This window comes from Symphalangus syndactylus, chromosome 7, assembly GCF_028878055.3.
Source record: "Symphalangus syndactylus isolate Jambi chromosome 7, NHGRI_mSymSyn1-v2.1_pri, whole genome shotgun sequence".
Classification (NCBI taxonomy): Eukaryota; Metazoa; Chordata; class Mammalia; order Primates; family Hylobatidae; genus Symphalangus; species Symphalangus syndactylus.
The window spans coordinates 102784553-102809947 of record NC_072429.2 but is presented as its reverse complement, the minus strand read 5'-3'; the positions used below and the strand labels follow the sequence as shown (position 1 = coordinate 102809947).

General features: G+C 32.4%; 1 protein-coding gene across 47 annotated transcripts in view; it reads right to left on the bottom strand.

The window, feature by feature from the left end:
- The window catches only part of RIMS2 (regulating synaptic membrane exocytosis 2), a 775242-nt gene that overhangs the window by 209702 nt on the left and 540145 nt on the right, over window positions 1-25395 (bottom strand). For 12 of the 47 annotated variants that reach the window (XM_055286971.2, XM_055286975.2, XM_055286977.2 and 9 more), the window contains one exon: window positions 11449-11481. The exons of 31 other annotated variants lie outside the window; for them this stretch is intronic. In XM_055286971.2, the coding sequence (XP_055142946.1) occupies window positions 11449-11481 (33 nt within the window). Of the gene's footprint in view, window positions 1-11448; window positions 11491-20997; window positions 21088-25395 lie in introns of all 47 variants that reach the window. 4 more of the 47 variants (XM_055286990.2, XM_063642911.1, XM_063642900.1 and 1 more) reach the window with 3 other exon arrangements.

Below are 25395 nucleotides of genomic sequence, written 5' to 3'. Positions count from 1 at the left end.
CTATCAACCTCCTTCATACTCAGCACGATCTATAATCTATAACTATGTTCTTCCCATAAGTTATGCAACATAATGTATTAATCAAATTACTTTACATAGCTTTCTTCATGTCAACCTACCTTATTTTGAAATATATATATGTGTGTGTGTGTATATATATATATATATACACACACATGCATATATATACAGACACACACACACACACACACACACTTGTTTTGAGATAGGGTCTTGCTGCGTTATCCAGGCTGGAGTGCAGTGCTGCAATTATGGCTCACTGTAGCCTCCAACTCCTAGGCTCATGACATCCTCCCACTTCAGCCTCCCAAGTAGCAGGGACTACAGGCTTGTGCCACCACACCCAGCTAATTTTTAAATTTTTTTGTAGAGATGGGGTCTTGCTGTGTTGTTCAGGCTGGTCTCAAACTCCTGGCCTCAAGTGATCCTGCCTGCCTTGGACTCCTAAAGTGCTGGGATTACAGGCATGCACCACCATGCGTGGCCAATTTACCTTCTTACATATTATGTTTTCATCACAGATATAGAAGTATAGAGCTTTAAATGGGCAAAGAGGAAGGGATCCGAAAAAAATCATAAGTTAAAATCACTATGTTCTAATGAATATTAAGTATTGTTACATGTTAATATTTACTAAATATTTGATCACAAACTTGGCTTATTACAAATGTACTCTTTCATTTCAACTCAGAAAATTTAAGAAATATATTTTAATCATAACTACTATGCAGTGCTACACTTTGCTTATTCATCTTCCTGTAAAACTTAAAGTTTGAAAACTCCCTTCTCCTTCACTGATGCTTAAATGCCTGCTCGCAAAAATACTTTACAGCATAAATTATTCTCCTCTTCTAAACTTTAATTCCCTTACTTTATCTTCTGTTTAATGGTCTTTAGTATGATGTATTTCCCGGCTACTTTACATAGCTGGTTTCTTCTTACTCTTCTGGTTTAGTCTTCTGGTTTAGTTCAAACATCACTTCCTTAGATAAGACTTCCTGGATTATTCCATCAAAAATAGCTCCTTCCCCACCCCAATCTCACTAGGTTACATAAGAATTTTAAATAAGAGCACTTAAAACTAAGTTTAACTTTTTAGGGACTACTTTCTCTCAAAAAGATAATTTCCATGAGGGGAGATCTTGTATGTCTATGTCACTGGTATGTCTCCAGCACCTAGAATAAGGCCTGATACATACATATTTAGTAGATGCTTGTTGAACAAATAAAATTTTTGGAATATGAAATATCTTTATAGTAGAATAAGAATTTCAGAAATAACCTTTCCTTTATGGAGAGCAATTATATTGTATTACAGTTTAATATACCATATAATAACCAGGAATGATTTGAGTCTAGCATAGCCAAATTTGCTGGTTATTTGGCTATTTTATAAGGAGATTTTAATAGTCTGTCTTGGAATTTTATTCCTATCTTAATAAAGACTCATATTTTCACTACTAACACCTGAAATCTAGAATTGACTATAATTCTAAGCACAAAATATACATTTGGGCATTAGAAAAATATTTAAAGAAGGAATATGAATAGTTTAAAATGATTTTTATTAACAACATGCTTTTGGCCACCTGCTAGACATTTAATGAAAAATTTCTCTAATTTTAAACACAACTCTTCAATCCTAAGTGAGAAAAGTGGTAGACTATGTCTTTTTGTGTGTTTTCCTTTTTTGAAATTTATTTGCTTGCTATTGAAGTGGAAAATTTTTCATTTTGGCTGGTCATTTATTTTTATTTTTCTGTTGGTTGAAAGTATACACACACACACACAAACACACAAATGATCAACCCTCAACCTTATTTTTTAACAATGATGAAACTGAGACTGGAGAAATTAAGAAACTCGTCCAAGATCACATTGGACTTCTAATTTCATGTTTTATTGCCTATACCAACATGCCTCTAAACAGGGCAACAGAGAATAAAACATTACTTGTTTTATTGTTCTTTAACAAAAGCATGGCTTTGGGTTTTTTGTCTTGTTTTGTTTTTTGTTTTTTTGAGATGGAGTCTCTGCTCTGTCGCCCAGGCTGGAGTGCAGTGGCGAGATCTCGGCTCACTGCAAGCTCCGCCTCCCGGGTTCACGCCATTCTCCTGCCTCAGCCTCCTGAGTAGCTGGGACTACAGGCACATGCCCACCCCGGGTAATTTTTTGTATTTTTAGTAGAGATAGGGTTTCACCATGTTAGTCAGGATGGTCTCGATCTCCTGACCTCGTGATCCACCTGCCTTGGCCTCCCAAAGTGCTGGGATTACAGGCGTGAGCCACCGCCCGGCCTTTTTTTTTTTTTTTTTTGAAAAATCTAGAAGTAATTTGTCTTGTTTCTGGTTCTACAGATGAACAAATGAAGTGTCCAAGCTATAGTCCAATGCCCAGTTCTACTATTAAAAGAAATTTTCTCTTTTTAAAAATAATCCTAGAAGCGGGTATTATCCAAACTCCTTACTAATTCATCATTACAGGTTACTGATGTATTAAATCTGGATTCAAAATCCTACTGATTTTGCTTATAACAAACATAAATAATAAATAAAGAGTTAATGATATTTATCTAAAAACCTCTTGGCATAATTTGAGTTGTGTAATAATTAATAAGAGCTACCATTCTTTGATTATTTACTATGGATGAAACTTTGTAACAAGTTCTTTACAGACATTACTTTCAATTTCTTTCAAATTACAAAAAAAGAAATGTGTTTCTAATGTATATGTCAAAAAAATTCTTCATTTAAATGGCTGTATATGCATATAACTTATTTAGCCATTGCCCCATTATTTAATATTCATGGCAAGATCATTTTTATTGTTACAAATAATGCTTAGTGAACGTATCATACATATGTTTTTATTTGAATTTCTATTTCTACAGAGTCAAAAGTCTATGAACATTTTTAAGGTTCTTCATTTATATTGCAGAAGTGCTTTTAGAAAGGTTATGCTAAATTTCACTGCTACTCTGTTACCACACTCTTACCATGGTTTTTTCATAATTTTTTCTCTCCACGTACAGGCATCACCATGGTGTTTTAAATAGGTGGACATATCTCATTTAAAATAGTATTTATTGGGTCATGACTGAAATAAAATGTTTTCATATATTTACTTACCACTCCATTTCTTCTTTAGAGAAATGTCTGTATATATCCTTTGCCCATTTTTTCTATTAGAGTTTTATTGAATATATACTTTGTAAAAGTTATTCAGATGTTAAGGCTTTTAATATTTTATCTGAGTTGCAGCAAATATCTTCCCAACTTGTGTGCCTTTTATTTATGATGATTTTGATATTCTGAAGTTTATACCTGCCACATTGCACTCAGGATTCTTCCTCTTTTTAAATTTATTTAATTGCTTCTATTTTTAGGATGGCTTTCTTTTTTCACAGAAATAAATATTTTATGCTTTCATTAAAACATAATTAACCCCTTAATCTAGCTGGAGTTTATTAAGATTAATAAGAAGTGTTAAGCAACCAGCCCAAAGTCATATCCCTACTGACTGGCAGAACCTGAATAATAATTCGTACCTGTCTGATTTCAATGTTCTTGCTCCTTCCACCCAACTGTTTTTCAGAAATGATAAAGCTTAAGAGTACAGGTGCAATAAGCTTGATGCATAGATTTGCTTGTCAGTTATCTCCTAAACTAGCAGTCACAAACTAGTATATTTGTAATGCATATAACAAAGAATTAATTCTAGATCATGGAAATAATGCATACACATCAAGATGCAGATGATTTGAAATAAAAATTCAGTTTTCATGTATTTTTATAAAAAATAAAATTCTTCATTTATGGTGCTTGCTCTGTACTGGACACAGTTTTCATGTGTTTTGTACACTATATTTTGGCTAACTTATCTTTGCAATAACCATTTGAGGTAGTACTATAATTACTCCCATTTTACAGATGAGGAATCTGAGGCACAGGGTAACTTTCACAAGATCATGGAGCAAGTAAGTGGTGGAGCTGATGAGGCAGTTTAGTTCCAGAATCTGCTCTTATACTGCTTCTCAGACCAACATTTCTTACAGGAACAAGTATCTTCCCTAACAGCTGAAATTTTTAGGACACAGAATTAAGGTGGGTGATAGGCGTAGGTAAAACAGAATGTTACAGTTTTCAGAATGTATGAGTAATATATATTTTTTTAAAGTTTTATGTACATTTATTATATATTTCTCAATTATTTTATTTATTTATTTATTTTATTATTATACTTTAGGTTTTAGCGTACATGTGCACAATGTGCAGGTTTGTTACATATGTATCCATGTGCCATGTTGTTTTGCTGCACCCATTAACTCGTCATTTAGCATTAGGTATATCTCCTAATGCTGTCCCTCCCCCCTCCCCCCACCCCACAACAGTCCCCAGAGTGTGATGTTCCCCTTCCTGTGTCCATGTGTTCTCATTGTTCAATTCCCACCTATGAGTGAGAACATGCAGTGTTGGGTTTTTTGTCCTTGCGATAGTTTACTGAGAATGATGTTTTCCAGTTTCATCCATGTACCTACAAAGGACATGAACTCATCATTTTTTATGGCTGCATAGTATTCCATGGTGTATATGTGCCACATTTTCTTAATCCAGTCTATCGTTGTTGGACATTTGGGTTGGTTCCAACTCTTTGATTTTGTGAATAGTGCCGCAATAAACATACGTGTGCATGTGTCTTTATAGCAGCATGATTTATAATCCTTTGGGTATATACCCAGTAATGGGATGGCTGGGTCAAATGGTATTTCTAGTTCTAGATCCCTGAGGAATCGCCACACTGACTTCCACAATGGTTGAACTAGTTTATAGTCCCATCAACAGTATAAAAGTGTTCCTATTTCTCCACATCCTCTCCAGCACCTGTTGTTTCCTGACTTTTTAATGATGGCCATTCTAACTGGTGTGAGATGGTATCTCATTGTGGTTTTGATTTGCATTTCTCTGATGGCCAGTGATGATGACTTTCTTCACAGAATTGGAAAAAACTACTTTAAAGTTCATATGGAACCAAAAAAGAGCCCGCATCGCCAAGTCAATCCTAAGCCAAAAGAACAAAGCTGGAGGCATCACGCTACCTGACTTCAAACTATACTACAAGGCTACACTAACCAAAACAGCATGGTACTGGCACCACAACAGAAACATAGATCAATGGAACAGAACAGAGTCCTCAGAAATAATGCTGCATATCTACAACTATCTGATCTTTGACAAACCTGACAAAAACAAGAAATGGGGAAAGGATTCCCTATTTAATAAATGGTGCTGGGAAAACTGGCTAGCCATATGTAGAAAGCTGAAACTGGACCCCTTCCTTACACCTTATACAAAAATTAATTCAAGATGGATTAGAGACTTAAATGTTAGACCTAAAACCATTTAAATCCTACAAGAAAACCTAGGCAATACCATTCAGGACATAGGCGTGGGCAAGGACTTCATGTCTAAAACACCAAAAGCAATGGCAACAAAAGCCAAAATTGACAAATGGGATCTAATTAAACTAAAGAGCTTCTGCACAGCAAAAGAAACTACCATCAGAGTGAACAGGCAACCTACAGAATGGGAGAAAATTTTTGCAACCTACTCATCTGACAAAGGGCTAATATCCAGAATCTACAATGAACTCAAACAAATTTAGAAGAAAAAAACAAACAACCCCATGAAAAAGTGGGCAAAGGACATGAACAGACACTTCTCAAAAGAAGACATTTATGCAGCCAAAAAACACATGAGTAATATATTAATAATTTAGCAGTAACATGACCTTTAATTTCCAATGCAGATGAAATTTTATATCTAAAAAGAACTAAAAAATGGTGCATTCCAAACCTCATTTTAAATGACTTACTTAATCACTAAATAGCTACTTGTTCCATAGTTATTTGTTCCATGTTGGGGTATCCTTACTCTTTTGAGTCCCAAGAGCTTTAACTCTTTTATTTGAATATTTATAAGCTTTGGTAAATTGAGCTTAAGTATTATACTTTATTAATAGAAGCTGTCATATAATTTGTGATATATTTTTATATTATACATACATATATATTTCATTTGAGACTTTTTCGTTTAGATGTATCGTAATAATACTTAATAAAATATTTAAGCTTAAGCTTATATAAAATATTCCTATATACTAACATTTAAAGTATCTAGCCCAGTATTGAACATAGCATTGACACTTTGTGCCTCCTTATAGACTGAGTGATATGCATTTTCAAGATTTCAGGGTACTAGGGTTATATAAGGTTTTCATGACTGAGCCATCTTGAGTATCTCTGTCTTTGACTTTCATCAATAATACTGAGTTAATCAAATAAAGGATGCAATCAATGCACACAGAGTATCTATAAAATGGATAGAAGGTGAAATATAATTGATAATAATAATTAAGATTTTGGAAAATTTCAAGAACAGCTTATATATGCATTTATATGTGTCCGTACATGCACATATATTAAATTACTACTATAATGAATGTTACTTCTCTTTACTTTTTAGGACATAAGTATAACAACATGCCATATAAAAGCACAGAGCATTCAAAATATGTCATATATGCCACTCAAATCTGACAAGAATTGATATACAAGTTTGAAGTGATACATGTTATAGTCTGAATATTTGTGTCTCCTCAAAATTCATGTTGAAACCCTAACAACTAAAGTGAGCATATTAGAAGATGGAGCCTTTGGCGGGTAATTAGGTCATGAGGGTGTTGCAGGATTTGTGCCATAATGAAAGAGGCCAATAATTGTATTAATTTTTAGAAATTTTACTTAGCTAGCCCTAATAGGAAGTGATTATTTTACTAAACATTATAATTACAACACAAAATATATGTTACTTATTCCCAACTGTATTTGTATTAAGAAATGTTGGAAATCTATTCAATTTGAATTGTTAAGCTTTTCAAATTAACTTAGTATCTGGAAGACAAATGGATCAATCTGAAACAGTAATTTATAACATATTTTCTCAAACTCTTAAGGTAGCACACACCCAACTATAATAATTTAATAATTATTAACATAGCATAACAAAATAAATATCACGATAATAATAATTGATCTAAGAGACTGGTGAGAAACATAGCTGACAAAACATTTTTTATGTTGAGATCTCCTTATGAGTAAAATGATATATTACACAAGCACTAATCTTGTCAGAGGCTCTAAATCAGCTCTGGAATTAATTCTAAAAATTGATGTAGTTGAAACTTAAGATGTTGTTTCATGTAACTTAATAGTATTTTAAAATTTATTTTGTATTAGACTTGTTTAACAATTATTTTAAAAAATTGTCATATGAAATTTCATATGAGTTAGAAAAGGTATAATACACCCTAATAAAGCATGCTACTTCTCATTTAAAATAAATTTCATTATGATTTGCAAGTGCTAAGTCAACATATTTTGCTGCTTCAAAATGTGTAATCAATTCCTCCATTTATTGTGTAGAATGATGTTGTAGTGATTGTAATTGGACCTCGTAATGCAATTGAAGGTCTTATAATTGTGGTTTAAAACATAAAACATACACTTTGACCAAATATATTAGTGAAGTAATTGGACATGTGAAATTATTTCTCCATCATATTTTGGGCTAAAATTTATAAAGAAAGATAACCAACTTGCATATTAATTGGAGATGTGAGTGACAGGCTAATAAAGATATTACCTTTTATTGGTCACATACTACAGTCAGTTTTTGAAAAGCCTTAACTTTAGTTTGCTTTTATTAAACAGGTGAAATACATTCTGAATTGCTTGTCACAAAATTTACTGCTTCCTTTTCTAAAATGATTTCCTTTTTCTCTGAATGTTTTCTTATCCTCTGTATTATTCTCTCTTTACTCTTACTTTGGAAGATAATGCATTAGTCTTTATTTATCTCTAGGCTTATGTGAGTTTGTAGAATCCCAAACACAATGCTGGTTAACATAGACCATGTCTCCCTTACAGTATTAGGGGTCTGTAACAGAAATCCAGAAAGCTCAGACTTCAACTTCCTCATACTAGGAAGAAAAGAGGTGTTATAGATCTATAGCTACCATTACAATTTTAAAAGTGTATGTTAAGAAGGACTTCAAATTATGTTTAGTTAACGATGATAATGAATTTAGAACTTAATATTTGAAGACAATAAAACATTTTTGCCTCCATAAATTAAAACATTCCACATACATTCTAGATACCATTTTTTTTTTTTTTGTAAGAAAAGTTGCTTCCATTATTAATCCTCTCATCTTTGGAGTCTTCAAATTCTCTCAACCAAGTCCTTTTCCTCTGCCTTTATGCATATCATAAAGATGCCTTTGCTCAACCTCTAAGTTGTACCTCTGAATTTTCTTCCCCCTCTAAGCTTAAATTCCTTATTATTCTCATTGTTTTGCTACTACTGAATTACATGGTTCATTCCTTCCAACCAGCACTCATTCTTAACATTTTCCAGTCGGTACTGTCAAAACCCTGCTATCCTGAGCTTCTTTCTCTAATTCTTTCTGCATTGCTTAGAGACCTCCTAATCTTTTCTACTGTGGTCTGAAACCCTATTGCTTTTACTTAAATACAGTATATCCCTCGGCTTCATCAGAGAACGTTCATTTCCCTTCCTATCATGAATGGAATGTTGACCCTTCAAGAATACTATCTCCCCTGAGGGAAACATTCTGAAGGGAAGCCGCTCAAAATCCTTTAACTTACATATATGCTATAGAATCCCAGAAATGCATCAGCATTCTTGGTATAAATTGCTGCTTCCACATGTTTACTTTTCTAATCTATGTGAAGTCTATGCCTTTCATGTTCATACCATTATTCTTCCTTGTTGCTACCATCTATATTCTAGGCAATTTCCTTCACATATCTATCAAGCTGAGGCCCTCAATAATTTCAATGTCTGTATAAAAATGCTAGCATCAAAATTTGTTGCTTTATTTGCATTCCCAAACTGTAATCCATGCTCCATCTTGGAAACTCACTACTCGAAACAAACATTGTATCTTCACATTATTTTGAATTGTCCAACATCTGAAAATTCTAAAGATAACTAAATTGTCTCTCATAATAACCTGCTCAGTTTGCTTCTATTGCCTTAGATATCACCACAAATTTCAGTTCTATCATTGAGACCTTCTCTCCCAATTCATGAAAAATTCTGCATGATTTCACGTGAAAACATGATTTAACACAACTAACATCCTTCCCAATCCATTTGAACATTACCTCAACTACTTCCCTTGCCAACCACCCTTGACATCCCTATTCTTCTCTTCTTTCTATATAACCGCGCACAAAGTTCCAACTGTGATCTAAATTATTAATTACTATATCCGAAGTGTGCTAATGAGCCAATCACTACAAAATCTTACAGAACCAATGCCATCACAAATTTAGGGTCTCCACTCAGCTAAACTATAACCATTCTTCAGGATATCCTTGGGGACCTTCCTGTCTTATTTCCCATGGTATTCTTAACTTTAAAATTTCCCCAAGCCATCAAGAAGCCTAGTTTATATTAACTACCTTCATTTTTTCTTTTCCATCTCCTTTCCCTTCCCTTCCATTTGGTTTCTACCTACAACTTTACTGAATCAATAAGGCAAAGATCATTATTGTCTAGTTCTACCATTTAACAACATATTTGTCTTCTCTGGAATTTGTCTCTGCTGATTATACCCCTTTCTTAAGATTCACTTCTATCATAGATTTTTTTTAAATTCTCTTCTTTCATGAATATCCTGTCTTTAATCATTTTCAACATAGTTTTCTGGCTTTTGTTCTTTCATCCATTCCTTAAATGTAAATAAGTGCTGGTGATCCCCAAATTTGATTCTTGTCTCTCTTCTTACTCTTTGTATGCTATTGACAATTCCATTAATTCCAGTGGCATCACTTGAATGCTGATATGCTACCCTAGTCTATGTCTTTAGCCCAGACTTCTCTCCTGAATTCCAGACCACCAATCACCTCTATAAGATATTTATACTTGAATATTTCAAATGAGGCTTAAATTTTACCTATCCTAAAAGTGAACTCTATCTTTCCCCTGAAAATTGTATAACATATATTCCCTATCCTGATAAAATATACCATCAAACATTTCAGTCACCTGAAATCATCTTATTCCTCCTCTTTCTGCATCAATAATATCCAGTCTGATCAGTGACCATGACTTGTAGGTTCTACATCTTTATATAACTTCTCATGTATTGATTGCCTCTACTGTTACCTTAATTCAGACCATTATCATTTCTTAACTGATTCATTACACTATTCCCATATATGATCTTTCTGCTTATATTGCTCCAGTCCATCTTTTATATAACTGCCAAAGTAATCTTTCTAGAAACAAATATCTGACCTATTCTGTTGCTTTATATGTGTCAGTAACCTACATAATCTTTATAAATCTGGTCTTTGCCTACTTTTGCCAAACTTGTGTGAAGCTATTGGCCATAGTGTTTCCTCTGCCTGAAATGCTCTCTACAAAAGACGCTAACAGTGTTCTAGCATTTAATATTCAACTAAATTCCTCTATGAAGTCTTTCTTGAACTAATATCCATCCTCCCCAGGGGAAAGGAATCATACCATCTTTTCTGATTCCATTATATTTTATATATGTGTGTATATACATGTACATACATATTTTATATATACATAAAATATATATACACTCACACTAGGAAATGCCTGCAAGGATAGGGAGCTATTGTGTGTCTCCTGTTACTTCCAGCACCTAGAACAGTACCACATGTGTTCAAGTTTCAGCTCAAATGTTATCTCTTCCAAGACACTTTTTCTGATTGTCTAGTTGAAATAAACTTCATTTCAGTTTATATCTCTGTAGAATATATTGTCAGAATAAGCTGCCTTGACACATAAACAGAGCATATTATCCACATCTCTTAACTCTTCAGTGATATTGATAGCTTTTTTAGGGTATTAGGTCTTTGGTATTCTCCACAGTGTAGAACACTGATGAACTCATGTTAGAAATCAAATACTTTTGGAATTATTTTAAAAAGCAAAGAGCTAGTTCTAAGTCTAAAATGCTTGAAACCAAACATATGTGTGTGTGTGTGTGCGTGTGTGTGTGTGTGTACCTAAATATATATACGCATACACACACATCCTATTTGCCTTTAGTTATTCAGTTTATGGAAAAATTAATCTATACATATTAATTACATAAAAATTAATTATTTTGCTTTTACCCATCTAATTGGAGCAGTTGCTGTTGATAGTTGAATATACAAATACCTAAATTAAAATGCTCACAAGATTTAATATTTTGTTATATTACAAAGAATGAAAAACTATGAAATGAGTAAAAAAATGATTAAACATTTCTAGGACAAGTTCAATAAATAAAATAATAACAAAAAAAGCAGAAGAGACAGACCTGCATATCTTCTCCTTGTAGAGTCCAGTTCTTCTGTGATCACACCGTGTAATGGACAGACATAGACAAAGGAGATGGGAGTGAGTGGATGTACTCAAAAGGTAAAAAGTGACACTGATGGAAAGGGCCTCAAATCATTTTGAGAAAGAATCCTGTGTACAGTTTTAGGGAAGATATAATCAAATGCATTCCACAAAAAATACATAAGAACTGATGGCAAGTTGATTTTGCTACTATAGGTTAGCAGATTCAGAAAAATAAAGTTAGTGGAGAAATAAAGAAGATTCAGAAGTTTACAATTATTTACGTACAGCAAATCCTGAACACCAATGCTAAAGAAAGATACCATTAGTAAAAACAGCGTTAGTTGCATGACCACATTGTTCAAGACATTACTGAGTCAATTTAAAGTCTATTACAATGCTTTCGAACTTTTAATTATCTGAAGAAAAGATTTAATTGAGTCATCACCAAAAAGAGCAATGAAAATAGTTTCAACAGATTTCTATTCCTTTTATGTTTCCCCAGTAAACCAGTGTGCACACAGAAACAAAGAATGGTCATCAGGCCAATATTTAATTGAATTATTTCAATACAGCAAAATATCATAAAAATTTTATGAAGTAATAATTATAGTACAAGTCTTTATTAGAAGAGTAGCTGAAATATATGGCTTCATTTCAGCATTAAAAATCCAAACTAAACTTCAATGTAGACAAATTTTCTTTGATCATATTCCCTTTTAATGCCTATTCATTCAACAGATTCTTACAAATACCACTTTATAGATTATTAAAATTTATGGTAAAATGTATCCATCCAAATCCATCAACTATAACAGATATGACATGATATGTTTTGGAAAGACTTTTTTCCCTAGTGCTAGTGAAGAAGTTCAAATAACATTTTATACAGTGACTTGGAAACAGAAAAATGTCTGTTAAACTCAGCATTTGAAGAAAAAATTTCTTCCAAAGATATTAGTGAGTTAGTATGATTGACACAGATGAACAATATGCCACAAAACCAAAATCTATTTTAATTTACACACTTAGCTTTGAATCAGATACTACAAATTCTAAAATCAAACACCACATTTAAGTTCTGCAAGAGTTGCATCGTTATTTTTGAGTGACTTATATAGCAAAGCATATTGCATCAAAATATATTTGCAATATCAACATATTAAAATTATAGCTCTTTAGAGAATGGTTTCCTATGACAAATTTGTCTCTTTATATGAATAGTGATAAAATGAAACCTTTCCATTAGACTAAGTCCGTTAGTGCTAAGATGACCAAAACAACTTTTCTTAGAAAAAAACCAGAAATCTTAGTATGAATTATAGAAAACTGGAAAAGAAATGACATTTTGAAATTTAATATCATTTTGATTATTATATGAACACATTTTTTCACCTGTTGAAAATAAGACATTAAATCTTATCACAATTAAATTACAAATCATACTGCTAACATGATTAACCCCTAGAAAAAAAATCTTCAGATTCTCCTGAAATGTACTAATACACATTAAAATGATACATGCTATATTTTTGTTTCCACCATCAATCCAACTGCTTCTCAAAGAAGAATAAGGCAGGATAATCACAGTTTATTAATACCCTAGGCAAATGCCGACTTTCGTATGTTGCATTGTGTTTTTATACACAAAATTTTCCTAGATACACATTTTCCATACTACTAAAAGTTTCCTCACAAGTTAAAATGAAATTGGTATGAAGTGGATGAAATAATGGCTTCCATATATTCCATCTCTAAGAAAAGATCTTATTGTTTGCAGAAAGTGTAAAAACTACGTAAATAAATGAAGCTTCTTTCTTCACCTAGTATTTTCCTATATTTTGGATTACTTTATGTGTCATCAATGCAACGGTTTTCATATTATGTGGATCCAAACATGAAAAATTATTCTCAATTCACTCATGAATTAATTTTAGTGAATAACAGAGACACACATAGTTCCAGTGACTTACCCAATGATACAAAACAAGTTCAGTTGCAGAGCCAGAAACAGAACAGGGGTCTCCTGATTACCAGGTCAATTTTCTTTGGACTAGATATATGACCCAATAAAAACGTGTAAAATACAAAATCAAACAAAGAAGAAAAAATAATTCTCTCATGGTGACGCCTGAACTGGACATTTTATTATACAGTATTTAACTAGAAACATTTTTTTTCAAAGTGGCACATTCTACAACTGTCAAGTAATTCACCAATGCTTTCATTCTTGTAAGGAATATGGCAAAACTTATCTTAGAATCAATAATAAAAAACTTTTTTTCAGGAAGTACAAAATTTATATGATTAATAAGGGGATGAAAATGAAATATTTTGAAAATGATTTCACTATTAACAAAGTATCAATTAAGTCATTTGCCATAGTTTATCTGAATATGATCCATTAATAATTAGTCCATAACTAAGTTTACATAAAAATATAACTTTAGCAAATAAAAATTCATGTAATGCATAAAATCTCAATATATAACTATAGTTGTATCATATATATTTAAAACATTTTTGGATTTTTGGATTTCCTGTGGTTATAGTTTTATTATGTACTATTGCATTTAAACAGCCTCATTTTAAAAGAGAAACTTATAGTCAACTACCTTACTTAAGCAGCCATGTCTTAGGCAAATGATAATATGCTATAAGTACTTATTTTGCATATAGTATTATAATGAATAGCTGACTTCAGTGAAACTTGGAAGAAGCTAAGAGTATCCCCTCTACTTCTCCCATATTTCTCATTACCATGTCACCGTCAAATATTCTACTTTTTAGTGCAGTTAATGAAGGGTTCTAATGAGAACTCTTTCTTTTTCATTTATCCAATAACCAGTTACCAGACTCTTCTATAACTAACAAACCCAACTTTTCATCTAATCAATAACCAGTTAAGACTGATTAAGGATAGTAAAAGTATTCCCTCTTTTAGGTGTCCAGGTACTATCACAATTATGGCTGGATCTTTGTTTTAGACAGAAAATATAAAGAATTTCTTTGTAAAAACAACAACAAGTGCAGTATTTTTTGTTCATTCCATCATACGAAATAAAATATTTTCACAAATTACAATGAAATAAAAGATACATGAAATATAATGAATAAACTCATAAGCACCATTTCATCACTTATGGTAAGTTATATTACAACAAATATTTTAAAATTTAAGATACCATCAAGTTGCAAACTATTTAATATAAAAAGCAAGATGGGTGTGATTTCATTATTGTGTATTATAGAGTGTGCTTACACAAACCTACATGGTATAGCCTACTACACACCCAGGCTATGATACAGTCCTGTTGCGCCTAGGCTACAAACCTGTACAGCATGTTATTCTATTCAATACTATAGGCAACTGTGACACAATTGTATTTTGTATATCCAAACATAGAAAAGATACAGTAAAAATACAGTATTATAATCTTATGGGACCACTGTCATATATGCATCCATCCTTGACTGAACCGTCATTATGTGGTGCATGACTGTATGTCTACATATATAGATATTAATGCATGTATAAAATCACTTTCATCAAGCATATTTGGTAATATAGTAAGCTCATGAGAATATGATGTGAGCTTTTATGTAAAATTTTGTGCAAACTAAGAATTCTTCCCTTGCCAATGTAAAATGTTTTTACTATTGTATGTTTCAACTGAACACATATCTCAAGTTCAAACAGAAATGATCATCTGTAATCAACTTAAAAAAGACAAATACTTGGGGCCTCATTATCTACAAACCCAGTTTTCACCAAGGGTGTTTGATATCTATCTGAAATTCTGCTGATTGGCTTATGTTCTCACTTACCACCATTTACAACAGGCATACACTTGGTACTGTTACCAGATTTAATTGTAGTTGAATAATATGTGTCTATGTCTCATAGAAACAAGCATTATGTTAACAACATTCCTGACATAATGAAACAGAAGCATGAAGATTCTAAGTGTATATTAGAATTTGAACATAATTAGAAGCTAATCATAGTGTAAGGGCTCATTAAAGGTCACAGAGTCTTAGAATGTTTCCTTTGGGGAAGGAGAGATACCTTTCAAAAAACAAGCCTAACTAAGAACCTAGTAGGAGGACCTCAGTGATACAAAGAACAGAAGTCTCCTATAAAAACTAAATGCTTACCAAGTTTACAGATGACAAACTAGAACATCTCCACAGTGACAAAAGCTTTTTGAAAAATTTCTCAATCCAAATGATGTGAACTAATCATTTCTAAACTGATTATTTCCAATAATTTTGTCTACAACCATAAAATTACTGAACATTTACAATAATTTCAACCTATTAAATGGCCATCTATTAAATTAGGTGCAGTATTTTCAAATACTTTGCTATTTTTTAAAATTCACTATACTTACATTAAAAGGTTATTTTTTATTTACTTTTTTTTTTTTTTAGAAGGAGTCTCACTCTGTTGCCCAGGCTGGACTGAAGTGGCATGATCTTGGCTCACTGCAACCTCTGCCTCCCGGGTTCCAGCAATTCTCCTGCCTCAGCCTCCTGAGTAGCTGGGATTACAGGTGCACACCACCACACCCAGCTAATTTTTGTATTTTTAGTAGAGACAGGGTTTCACCATGTTGGTCAGTCTAGCCTCGAACTCCTGACCTTATGATCCGCCCACCTCGGCCTCCTAAAGTGCTGGGATTACAGGCATGAGCCCTTGCGCCCAGCCTAAAAAGGTTATTTTTTAAATGCCTTCCTATTTTGGGCAGTGCTGTTTTTCTCTGATTTTATCTTTGAAATCCAACATATAATACATTTTTAAATGCAGAAAAAAAGAGAGTATGTACTGAGAGAGTTTAAAATAATTTACTTCCAGACCAGGTGCTGTGACTCATGCCTGTAATCCCAGCACTTTGGGAGGCCGAGGCAGGCGGATTATGAGGTCAGGAGATAGAGACCATCCTGGCTAATATGGTGAAACCCTGTCTCTACTAAAAATACAAAAAAATTAGCCAGGCATGGTGGCGGGCACCTGTAGTCCCAGCTACATGGGAGGCTGAGGCAGGAGAATGGCGTGAACCCAGGAGGCGGAGCTTGCAGTGAGCCAAGATTGCACCACCGCACTCCAGCCTGGGCGACAGAGCGAGACCCCATCTCAAAAAAATAATAAATAAATAAAATAAAATAAATTTTATTTCCAAACTATAGCATGCTGTTTATCATAAGAAGGATGGTTACTGAAAAATAGGCTTGGCATTACAAACTTATCTGTATATGCAGAGAAAACTGAGCAAATTTTTAAATGAGCAACTAACTTCATAAATCATGAAGTTTCACTTCATGGTTACTATGAAAGAATGTGTTATTTACTTCTTAAGATACTAGTAGTATTTAATTCCAAATTCTATCACCTGATTTGTCACATAAAACATTTGTTTGTCTTACATAAATTTTTTCAATTAAGAATAAAATGTTTATTTTACAACAATTTAGAAATTATCAAGCTGCTGATAATGATCAAGAACAGAACCCTGATTCCTTTTCCCAGACTAGATGGCTTAAACTAGCATTTAATAAGAAGACTGACGTGGAATACTGCTTTAGACTAAAACAAATTTTTTCTACTTTCAAGAAATCTTAAACATTCAAGAATAAAAAGAAACAAAAGTACAAAATATCAAAATACTCAAGAAAAAATTTTACAGTATAAAATTCACTAACAAAATACTTAATTGAATATTTACTTTTCCTAAAGATACATTTTATAAAACATAATTCCAAAGGTAAAATTAAGTAAAAAAAAAACCCTACCTACACTATACTTATAAATTCCATACAGAACATAATATGGAAATGTACATGTTAGAAAAAAATTAAAGGTTAATATATTAATTAAAGCAAATAATGCCAAATCTAGGAGTTTATGTACACATTAAAATATTATAGTAAGTTGTAAAACACAATTTGTTACTGTGAATATTTTCAATTTTCAAAAATACGGTTAAATCATACAGTACATCAGCAAAGGGTTTAGTTGCCTTCACTTTTACAAAAAAAAAAAAAAGAGTTATTTTCCATATAAGATACAAGTCTTAAAGAGCACGTTATGGTTTCAGTTACAATAACAATGGCTGTGTCAATTCAAGATTTTCCTAGATGTAGCATAACACACTTAGAAAATAAGAAATCAAAGCTCATAATCATTTTAAAGTTATATGTCCAAGTAAATAAATTCTGAACTATGTAAGTCCAAGATTAGTTTCTAAGACTAATTTTGGAGAATATGCAAAATTTTATCACTTCCAAAACATTCATTAAGGCTGAAGAACTTCTAATTTAAGGGAGCTTTCCCACTACTTTTTTGTGTGGTAATTAAAATATCAGACTAAAATATTTTATGTGTAAATGTGCTCTTTTCTCATAAACATTTCTAATTACTATAAGGAAAGATAAACTCACAAGTTAAAAATCATTAATATGATAAATGTTACATTTCCCAGTGATCTTTATCTATACTGATGTCAATTAAGGTAAAAATACTGCAAGTAGGGCTGGGTGCCGTAGCTCATGCCTGTAATTCCAGCACTTTGGGAGGCTGAGGTGGGCGGATCACCTGAGGTCAGGAGTTTGAGACCATCCTGGCCAACATGGTGAAGCCCCGTCTCTACTAAAAATACAAAAATTACCCAGGCGTGGTGGTGGGTGCCTGTAATCCCAGCTACTTGGTAGGCCGAGGCAGGAGAATCGCTTGAACCAGGAGGCGGAGGCTGCAGTGAGCCGAGATCGCATCATTGCACTCCAGCCTGGGCAACAAGAGTAAAACTCTGTTTCAAAAAAAAAAAAAAAAAAGAAGATACTGCAAGTAAATCACTTCTTTTGCTGATAATCCTCTCAAGACATCCCAGTTCAGAAATATCAAGATCATTCTTTAAAAAAAGCAATTACTAGTCATAGTACTCAAAATTCATCCAAATACTTGTTAACTTGTTTTCTAGTCCATGTCATGCCATTTAGCTCCTTGGTTCTATAGTCTCACATTTAAAATAAAAATTTCAAGTGTTATTTTTATTGCTAGTAAACATCCCAGAAATGGCAAATTCCCAGGTATTATAAATTGTTCTGGCACAGATTTTCATAAAACACCAATTGAAAAAGAAAACAATATATGCTATTGATGTACAGCCAACTTTCCATCTCAAGTTTGGGCTCATTCCCATACAATTTTTCTGATGCCGCAAGTTTGCCACATTAACCCTTTGACGAGGAATCTTTGACAATTTATTGAAGTGGGTTTCTTAGATTTCAGCACATAAAAATTATATATTAAGCACTTTATAATCAATAGATTATTAATATCATAAATGCACTTAAACATAAAATAACTCCAAACATGTCTTCTGTAAAGCATAGGCATATATAAACATGTTGTTGAAATATAATCTGCTATACCTGCATCCTACTACTTTCCTCCCATTTTATCACTCCAAAGTTTTGATAATTAAAAATATTCTTTAAATATTCCAATTTCCTTTTAGAAACAAACAGGTAAGAATATTTATTAAGCACTAAAATTTAACATTGTTTTTACTGCCTTAGAATATTGCACACTTACTCACGACATTTAGAGTTTCAATTTCCAGGACCCATTTTCCTAGTATACAGGAAAATAAATAATCGCCAAAACAAAAAAAAACTATAATCATTTTCAACTATGACATTAAGACACTATAGTTAAATTCAACTAAGTAAAATATTTAAAATAGATCTTTAAAATGTTGTGTTTCTGAGATGTCAAAATATTTTTTAAACATTGCATTGTTTTGTGTTTTAATATACAATGTAACTTATTTACATAGATACATATGGCCACAACCATATTCATGTATTGGACATGATGACAAAGTGGACAACAAATAAATAATAGTTTATGATCAAGGATAACCTGTATCACACAATGTAGCAAGGGGAGAGGTTTACAGTAATAATTGTTGATACATAAATCATAACATAAAACATTAATTTTATATTTATCTTGTTCACTTAAAAATATCCTTAAATATATTAAGCTAATCATTATTTTCCCAATAAACTGATATTAACTGAAGATTTGAAATAATATATATTTTCTTACAACTTTATGAATACATTTAAATTCCCAATGTGAATTCCAGTTTATTTTATTACATTTTCACTATATACTGTTTTACTAAAAAATAATTCACAGAGTAAGTTATTAGCACTATGCCATCTTTCTTTGCTCTTCAGACTTATGTTACATAATACATTTTCTCAAAGCATCCTATTCTCCTTAATAGCACTTACTACAATTATAATAGCTGAATCATTATTATAATTATTTTTAAATTATGTATTTTCGCAGACATAATATGCTGTATGAGGGTAAATGCTGTATCTGTCTTGTCTACACTAATAGGTCAGTGCCAAGTATAATGTTTGGAATAGAGCAGGATGGCAACAAATACTTGTTAAAGACTAGTTTAACTTTTACATTGACATCTTTTAAAATATGGGTCTTAGAGCTGTAACATGAAGTAATGAGTCAGCACATAAAAATACTTTAACACTATTACTACAGACATAACTATTTTTAATTATAATATCATTAGTAAAACTCCATTTGAAGTTTCAAATTTTCAATGAAAATTTCAATGTATTCTCATCCAATTACTAATTAAAAGTAGTACCGGTTTTTTAGTTAATCAATTATCTCTGCACTTTGCCTTTTTTCATTTTATTCTTGGTTCAAGTTTTGTCTTCAACTTAACCCATTTATGCCTAGTGTTCCATAATTGGAATGCTAAGCTTGTGGGAGTTATTTATATCCTGCTGCTTAAGGCCATTGCCAAGGTCTGATTTTTCACACACAAAAGTGTGCAACCTCCAGCATAAATGGGTTAATCATACCTCTCCACAAAAAAATAAGAAAGGGAGAGGAAAACAAAAACATTTTGTTTCAACTCACTGGTAGAATTAATAGTTTGAAGAGACTCCTTATTGAATTCAGATACTACGCTAATCCTCTTCCTTGTGGTTGGTGATATTTTTTATCTCCAGAGATTGTAAATAAATAATTAACCAATATATGGTATAAATATCTCAATAGCATTTGCAATTAAATAATAGAAATATCCTACAAAGACAAACTTTAGATAGTATATTGAGCTTTTATTGTACTTTTTAGGGAAGCAAGTACCTCTGCATTAAAGTACTTCAATTTTAGTCAACATAATCAAATGTGTAAAGTGGATGACCATCTGTATTTAAATTAGTCATTTTTTCCCTAAAGGACTAATCTTCATAATAATAAAATAATTATATTTTTTCCCAAAATATGTGTAATTAGTTTTCTAAGCAAATCTTGAAATAAAGTATTTACCACTCTAATCTAAATGGAATCTACACACTATCAAGTTCACACCAAAATGGGAAAATGAGGTACAACAAGCACACACGCATTTTTAAAAGCATGAAATGCAATGCTTGTAGTCTCATGCTTTCATGTGGTTTCCAAACCCTGACAAACCTGTCTCAGATTGGTGTTTCTTTTTCGGCAATGGTTTGTCATCACTTATTGTACCATTCACCTTTTTCTGCTGGTCTTCCCATGTAACTTCTAGTATAAATAAAAAATAATAATCAGAGCTTATCAGAAACATTAGATAATATGCATAACAAGTATCTAAATATACTTCAGGGATCTATGGGATTTTGGGGGATATTTTTCCTAAATTCTCACATAAACTATGTAATATGCAGTTAACATTTTAAGTATACAAATGTGACATTAAAATTTTGCTTAATAGATTTCAAATGCCAAAGCACTAAAATTTACTTCCAGTATATCCCAAACTTTACTTTCAATAAAATGAATGCAGTCAAGGTATGAATAAACTAATAATTAAAATGGTTTGACAAAGGTGTTTTCTTAGTTTATATTAAATAATACATACTAGCTTATTTTAGAAATACACATTTTACTAAACATTGTTTTATTGTGATGAAATGAAATGTTTATGTAGAATGACAATGTAGAAATTTTGAAACATCAAGAGAAAATACATAAATACATTTCAATACATGAGATAAAATGGCTATTTTATTACCATATTTAGTATCTTCATAAATGACAAACATTTATATGCTATGAGATATTATTTCAATAAAAATCTTGATAAAGGAAGACAAAGATATTTAGTAGTAACAGCTTGGTATCATTGAATATGAGTTACTTGGCTCATCTAAGATTATCTACAATTACTTCTCATGTGGTTAACAATCATTCATTTAATAAATACATACTCAGCATCTACTATAATCCAGGCATGTCTGGGTACAGGAATATAACAACAAACAAAACAGGCAAAACCCTATACATTCATAAAGTTTATATTTTAATGGGAGAGAGTGATTATAAACAAGATAAGTAAAATATACTATGACCTAAATATTGATAAATGCTAAAAAGACAAACAAAGTAGGTAAGAAGGAAATAAAATATCCAGAGGTAATGAAATTTTTGATAAGGCAGGAAGGGAAGTCTTCTCTAAGAAGGCAACTTTTGAGTATAGAACTTAAGATAGTAAGGGAGTTAGCCATATGGTTATTTAAAGAGAAGGTATTCCAGACAGAGGAGCAGCATGTGCAAATGTCCTGAGTTAGAAGCATGTCTGATATGTTCCAGAAAAGCATGGAGGTCACTTTGGCTGGGGCATAACAAACAAAGAAAAAAGTAATAGATGGGTTAAAGTAGTAATGGAGATAGGAAGTGGGGGAGCACAGGCCATGTAGGGCCTTATAGGCCATGGAACAAAAGATTCACTGGCCACCATTTAATCTTATTCTCATAGTAGCATTCACAAATAATTATATATCTTATAACTTGCCTTTATTTTTATTTATATGTTTCTAAAGCCATACTATGTCAATTAGTTATTAATTATGTGTATTTTATGTTTATTTAAGAAACATTTTAGCCACATGATCTTGCTATGTTACTCAGGCTGGTCTTGAACTCCTGGTCTCAAGTTATCCTCCCGCTTCAGCTTCCTGAGTAGCTGGGATTATAGCACGAGCCACCTTGCCAGGCTCTATGTGTATTTTAATCCCTATAGAGATTCACCATGCCATACACAATGCTCTGGTATCCTATCTACCTTTAGCCATAAATAGTGGAATACTAACATATTTTATAATATCAAGCTAAGTAAAACATAACTGGAAAGATGAAACCACTGCCAAAAATGGAAAAATATGCTATACTGTAACATCAAATATAGGTGATTTTGGATACACTACTGCTCCTGATCAGCATTAATCTGTGGTAATGCAAAAAACAACAGAGTAATTTCCCCATGTTGGGAAAAATAATCTCATTAATATCAAAGTATTTGATGATTCTGAATGACCTACACTTTTTGTTATCTATGAATAATTAAGAAAGATTTTACAAGTGTTACAGAGTTGTTCCCAAAATCAGATGCTACATGGTTAGCATTTTTAAAAGCTATTTCACCATTTGCCATTTCATAAATTTGTGATGTTCCAAAAAATAGAAGACATTCTACCTTCTGAAGCAAGATTGAGTACACAGAAGAAGAAATAGGCTGTTTTAAAAATAGTCAGCCTATCTGTAAATTGGCAGACAGCATTTTCTGAAAGGTGGAGGAAAAAATAAACCTTTGAAATTAGCAAATATTTGTTGAAAAGTATTATATGCTGGTAACAGAAAAGTTCCAATAACCATAAATTTATGAATATCAGCTTAAGACAATGAAAGAACTAGATCAAAGCTATCAATGATTGATAGAAAAGGTAATATATATGTCACCATATTGAGCGAGGAAAGCTGGCTGGTCGGAATATCTCTGCCATTAACTAGGCCTATAACTTTAGGCAAGTTTTGTCAGAGGCATTTGAACCAGAGCAACTGCATCTTGAATAGGGGCTGGGTAAAATAAGGCTGAGATTTGCTGGGCTACATTCCCAGAATGTTAGGCATTCTAAGTCACAGGATAAGACAGGAGATCATGAAGACCTTGCTAATAAAACAGCATGCAGTAAAGAAGGCAGCCAAATCCCACCAAAACCAAGATGGCAATGAGAGTGACTTCTTTGTCCTCATGGCTCATATGCTAGTTAGAATACATTAGCATGCTAAAAGGCACTTACTCCAGTGCCATTTCAGTTTACAAATGGCATGGCAATGTCAGGAAGTTACCTAATATGGTCTAAAAAGGGGAGAATCCCTCAGTTCTGGGAATAGTCCACCCCTTTCTTGGAAAATTCATGAATAATCCACCTCTTGTTTAGCATATAATCAAAAATAACCATAAAAATAGGCAACCAGCAGCAGGCCGCTCTGCCTATGTAGTAACCATTCCCTATTCCTTTACTTTCTTAACAGACTTGCTTTCACTTTGTGGACTTGCCTTGAATTCTTTCTTGTTTGAGATACGAGAATCCTCTCTTGGAGTCTGGATCAGGGCTCCCTTCCAGTAACATCTTGATAACCTCTCTGACATCTAGATTTGTTATATTTGATGTGATAAAGCTGGTCTTGAAAATTTATAAGGTTATTTCCACCTCTAAAATTAGTTACTCTTACATCTTATGATCTTAAGTTGATTCATCAAATGGGATTTTATAGAAGAGTGCCTATAACAGAGATGGTGAAATTGAGGCACTGAGAGTTTACAAGATTTTCCAGAAGTTCCAAATGTGGCTACTATTAAGCTTTATACTGAAACTCAAGCATCTATTTTTAAAACGTAATTAAAGTCATAAAAAGAACAGAATTAATTAAAATGGCATGTAATTAAAAGTTAATTTGTTTTTAAAATTCAATAAAATACAGAGGAACAAGCTTTAAGATTTGAAATTCTTAAATGATCATTATATGTATCCCATCTTTAACTTGTAGATTAAAGCTTGATTTAATAAATATTAGGTAATTTGAAGAGTGATTATATTCATGGAGACTTAACTATGAGGTGACTTTTTAGTAAGTAATATTTAAGAAACCCATATGTCTGCAAAGTAATTATATTCTAGCTAGTCTTCATCACAACATGTAGCCAATTCTATCTGAACACTGTAATTTAAAGAGCATACAGTTTGAGACCAGCCTGGACAACATAGGTTCTCTTTTTTTAGATTTTTTTTTTTTTTTTTTAGAGATTCTACCTCTAAAAAAACTTTTAAAAATTAGCCAGGCATAGTGGCATGTGCTGTAGTTCAGCTACTCGGAAGGCTGAGGTGTGAGAATCAGTTGAGCCCAGGAGGTAAAGGCTGCAGTGAGCTACTATCGCACCATTGCACTCCAGCCTGAGTGACAGTGAGACCCTTTCTCTAAATAAAATAAAATAGCATAAATTCATTTATTAGTAAGATTTGTATAATATTATATGTTCCAATATGCTTTCACAGATGGCATCACATTTGACCCTACAAAACACAGATGGGACCTTCTCTTAGGTGGTTTACAGGTGAGAAAATAGAACTGACAGATAAGGATAAGCACCGAAAAATTATCTTAGTTTACAATTTCATACTCATTACATCACTTGATTTTCAAAGTAGCATATTGGGAATGAGAGAAATATGTTACAATTTCCTTTTCTCAGATGAACTAACTTGGGGCAAGGGTCTAGAGTCACACAGTTAGTACACTGTAAAGCAGGCCCTGAGGCAAAGTTTCAAGAACTACGCTCTTTCTCTTGTATCATATCACCTTCCTAAGATTAAGTTACTTTCAACAACAAAGAGAAGATGATTTAAGGATTGCATTTAGGAAGTCAACAATGATATGGCCTTGAAGAATGACTAAGTTTGCAGGAAGGTATGAGGCGAAAGGGAGTTCTTTCCTAAATTTGATTAGTCAGTTGGGACTTTGGAAGCATAGAAGAAATAAGATGAAAAAAGG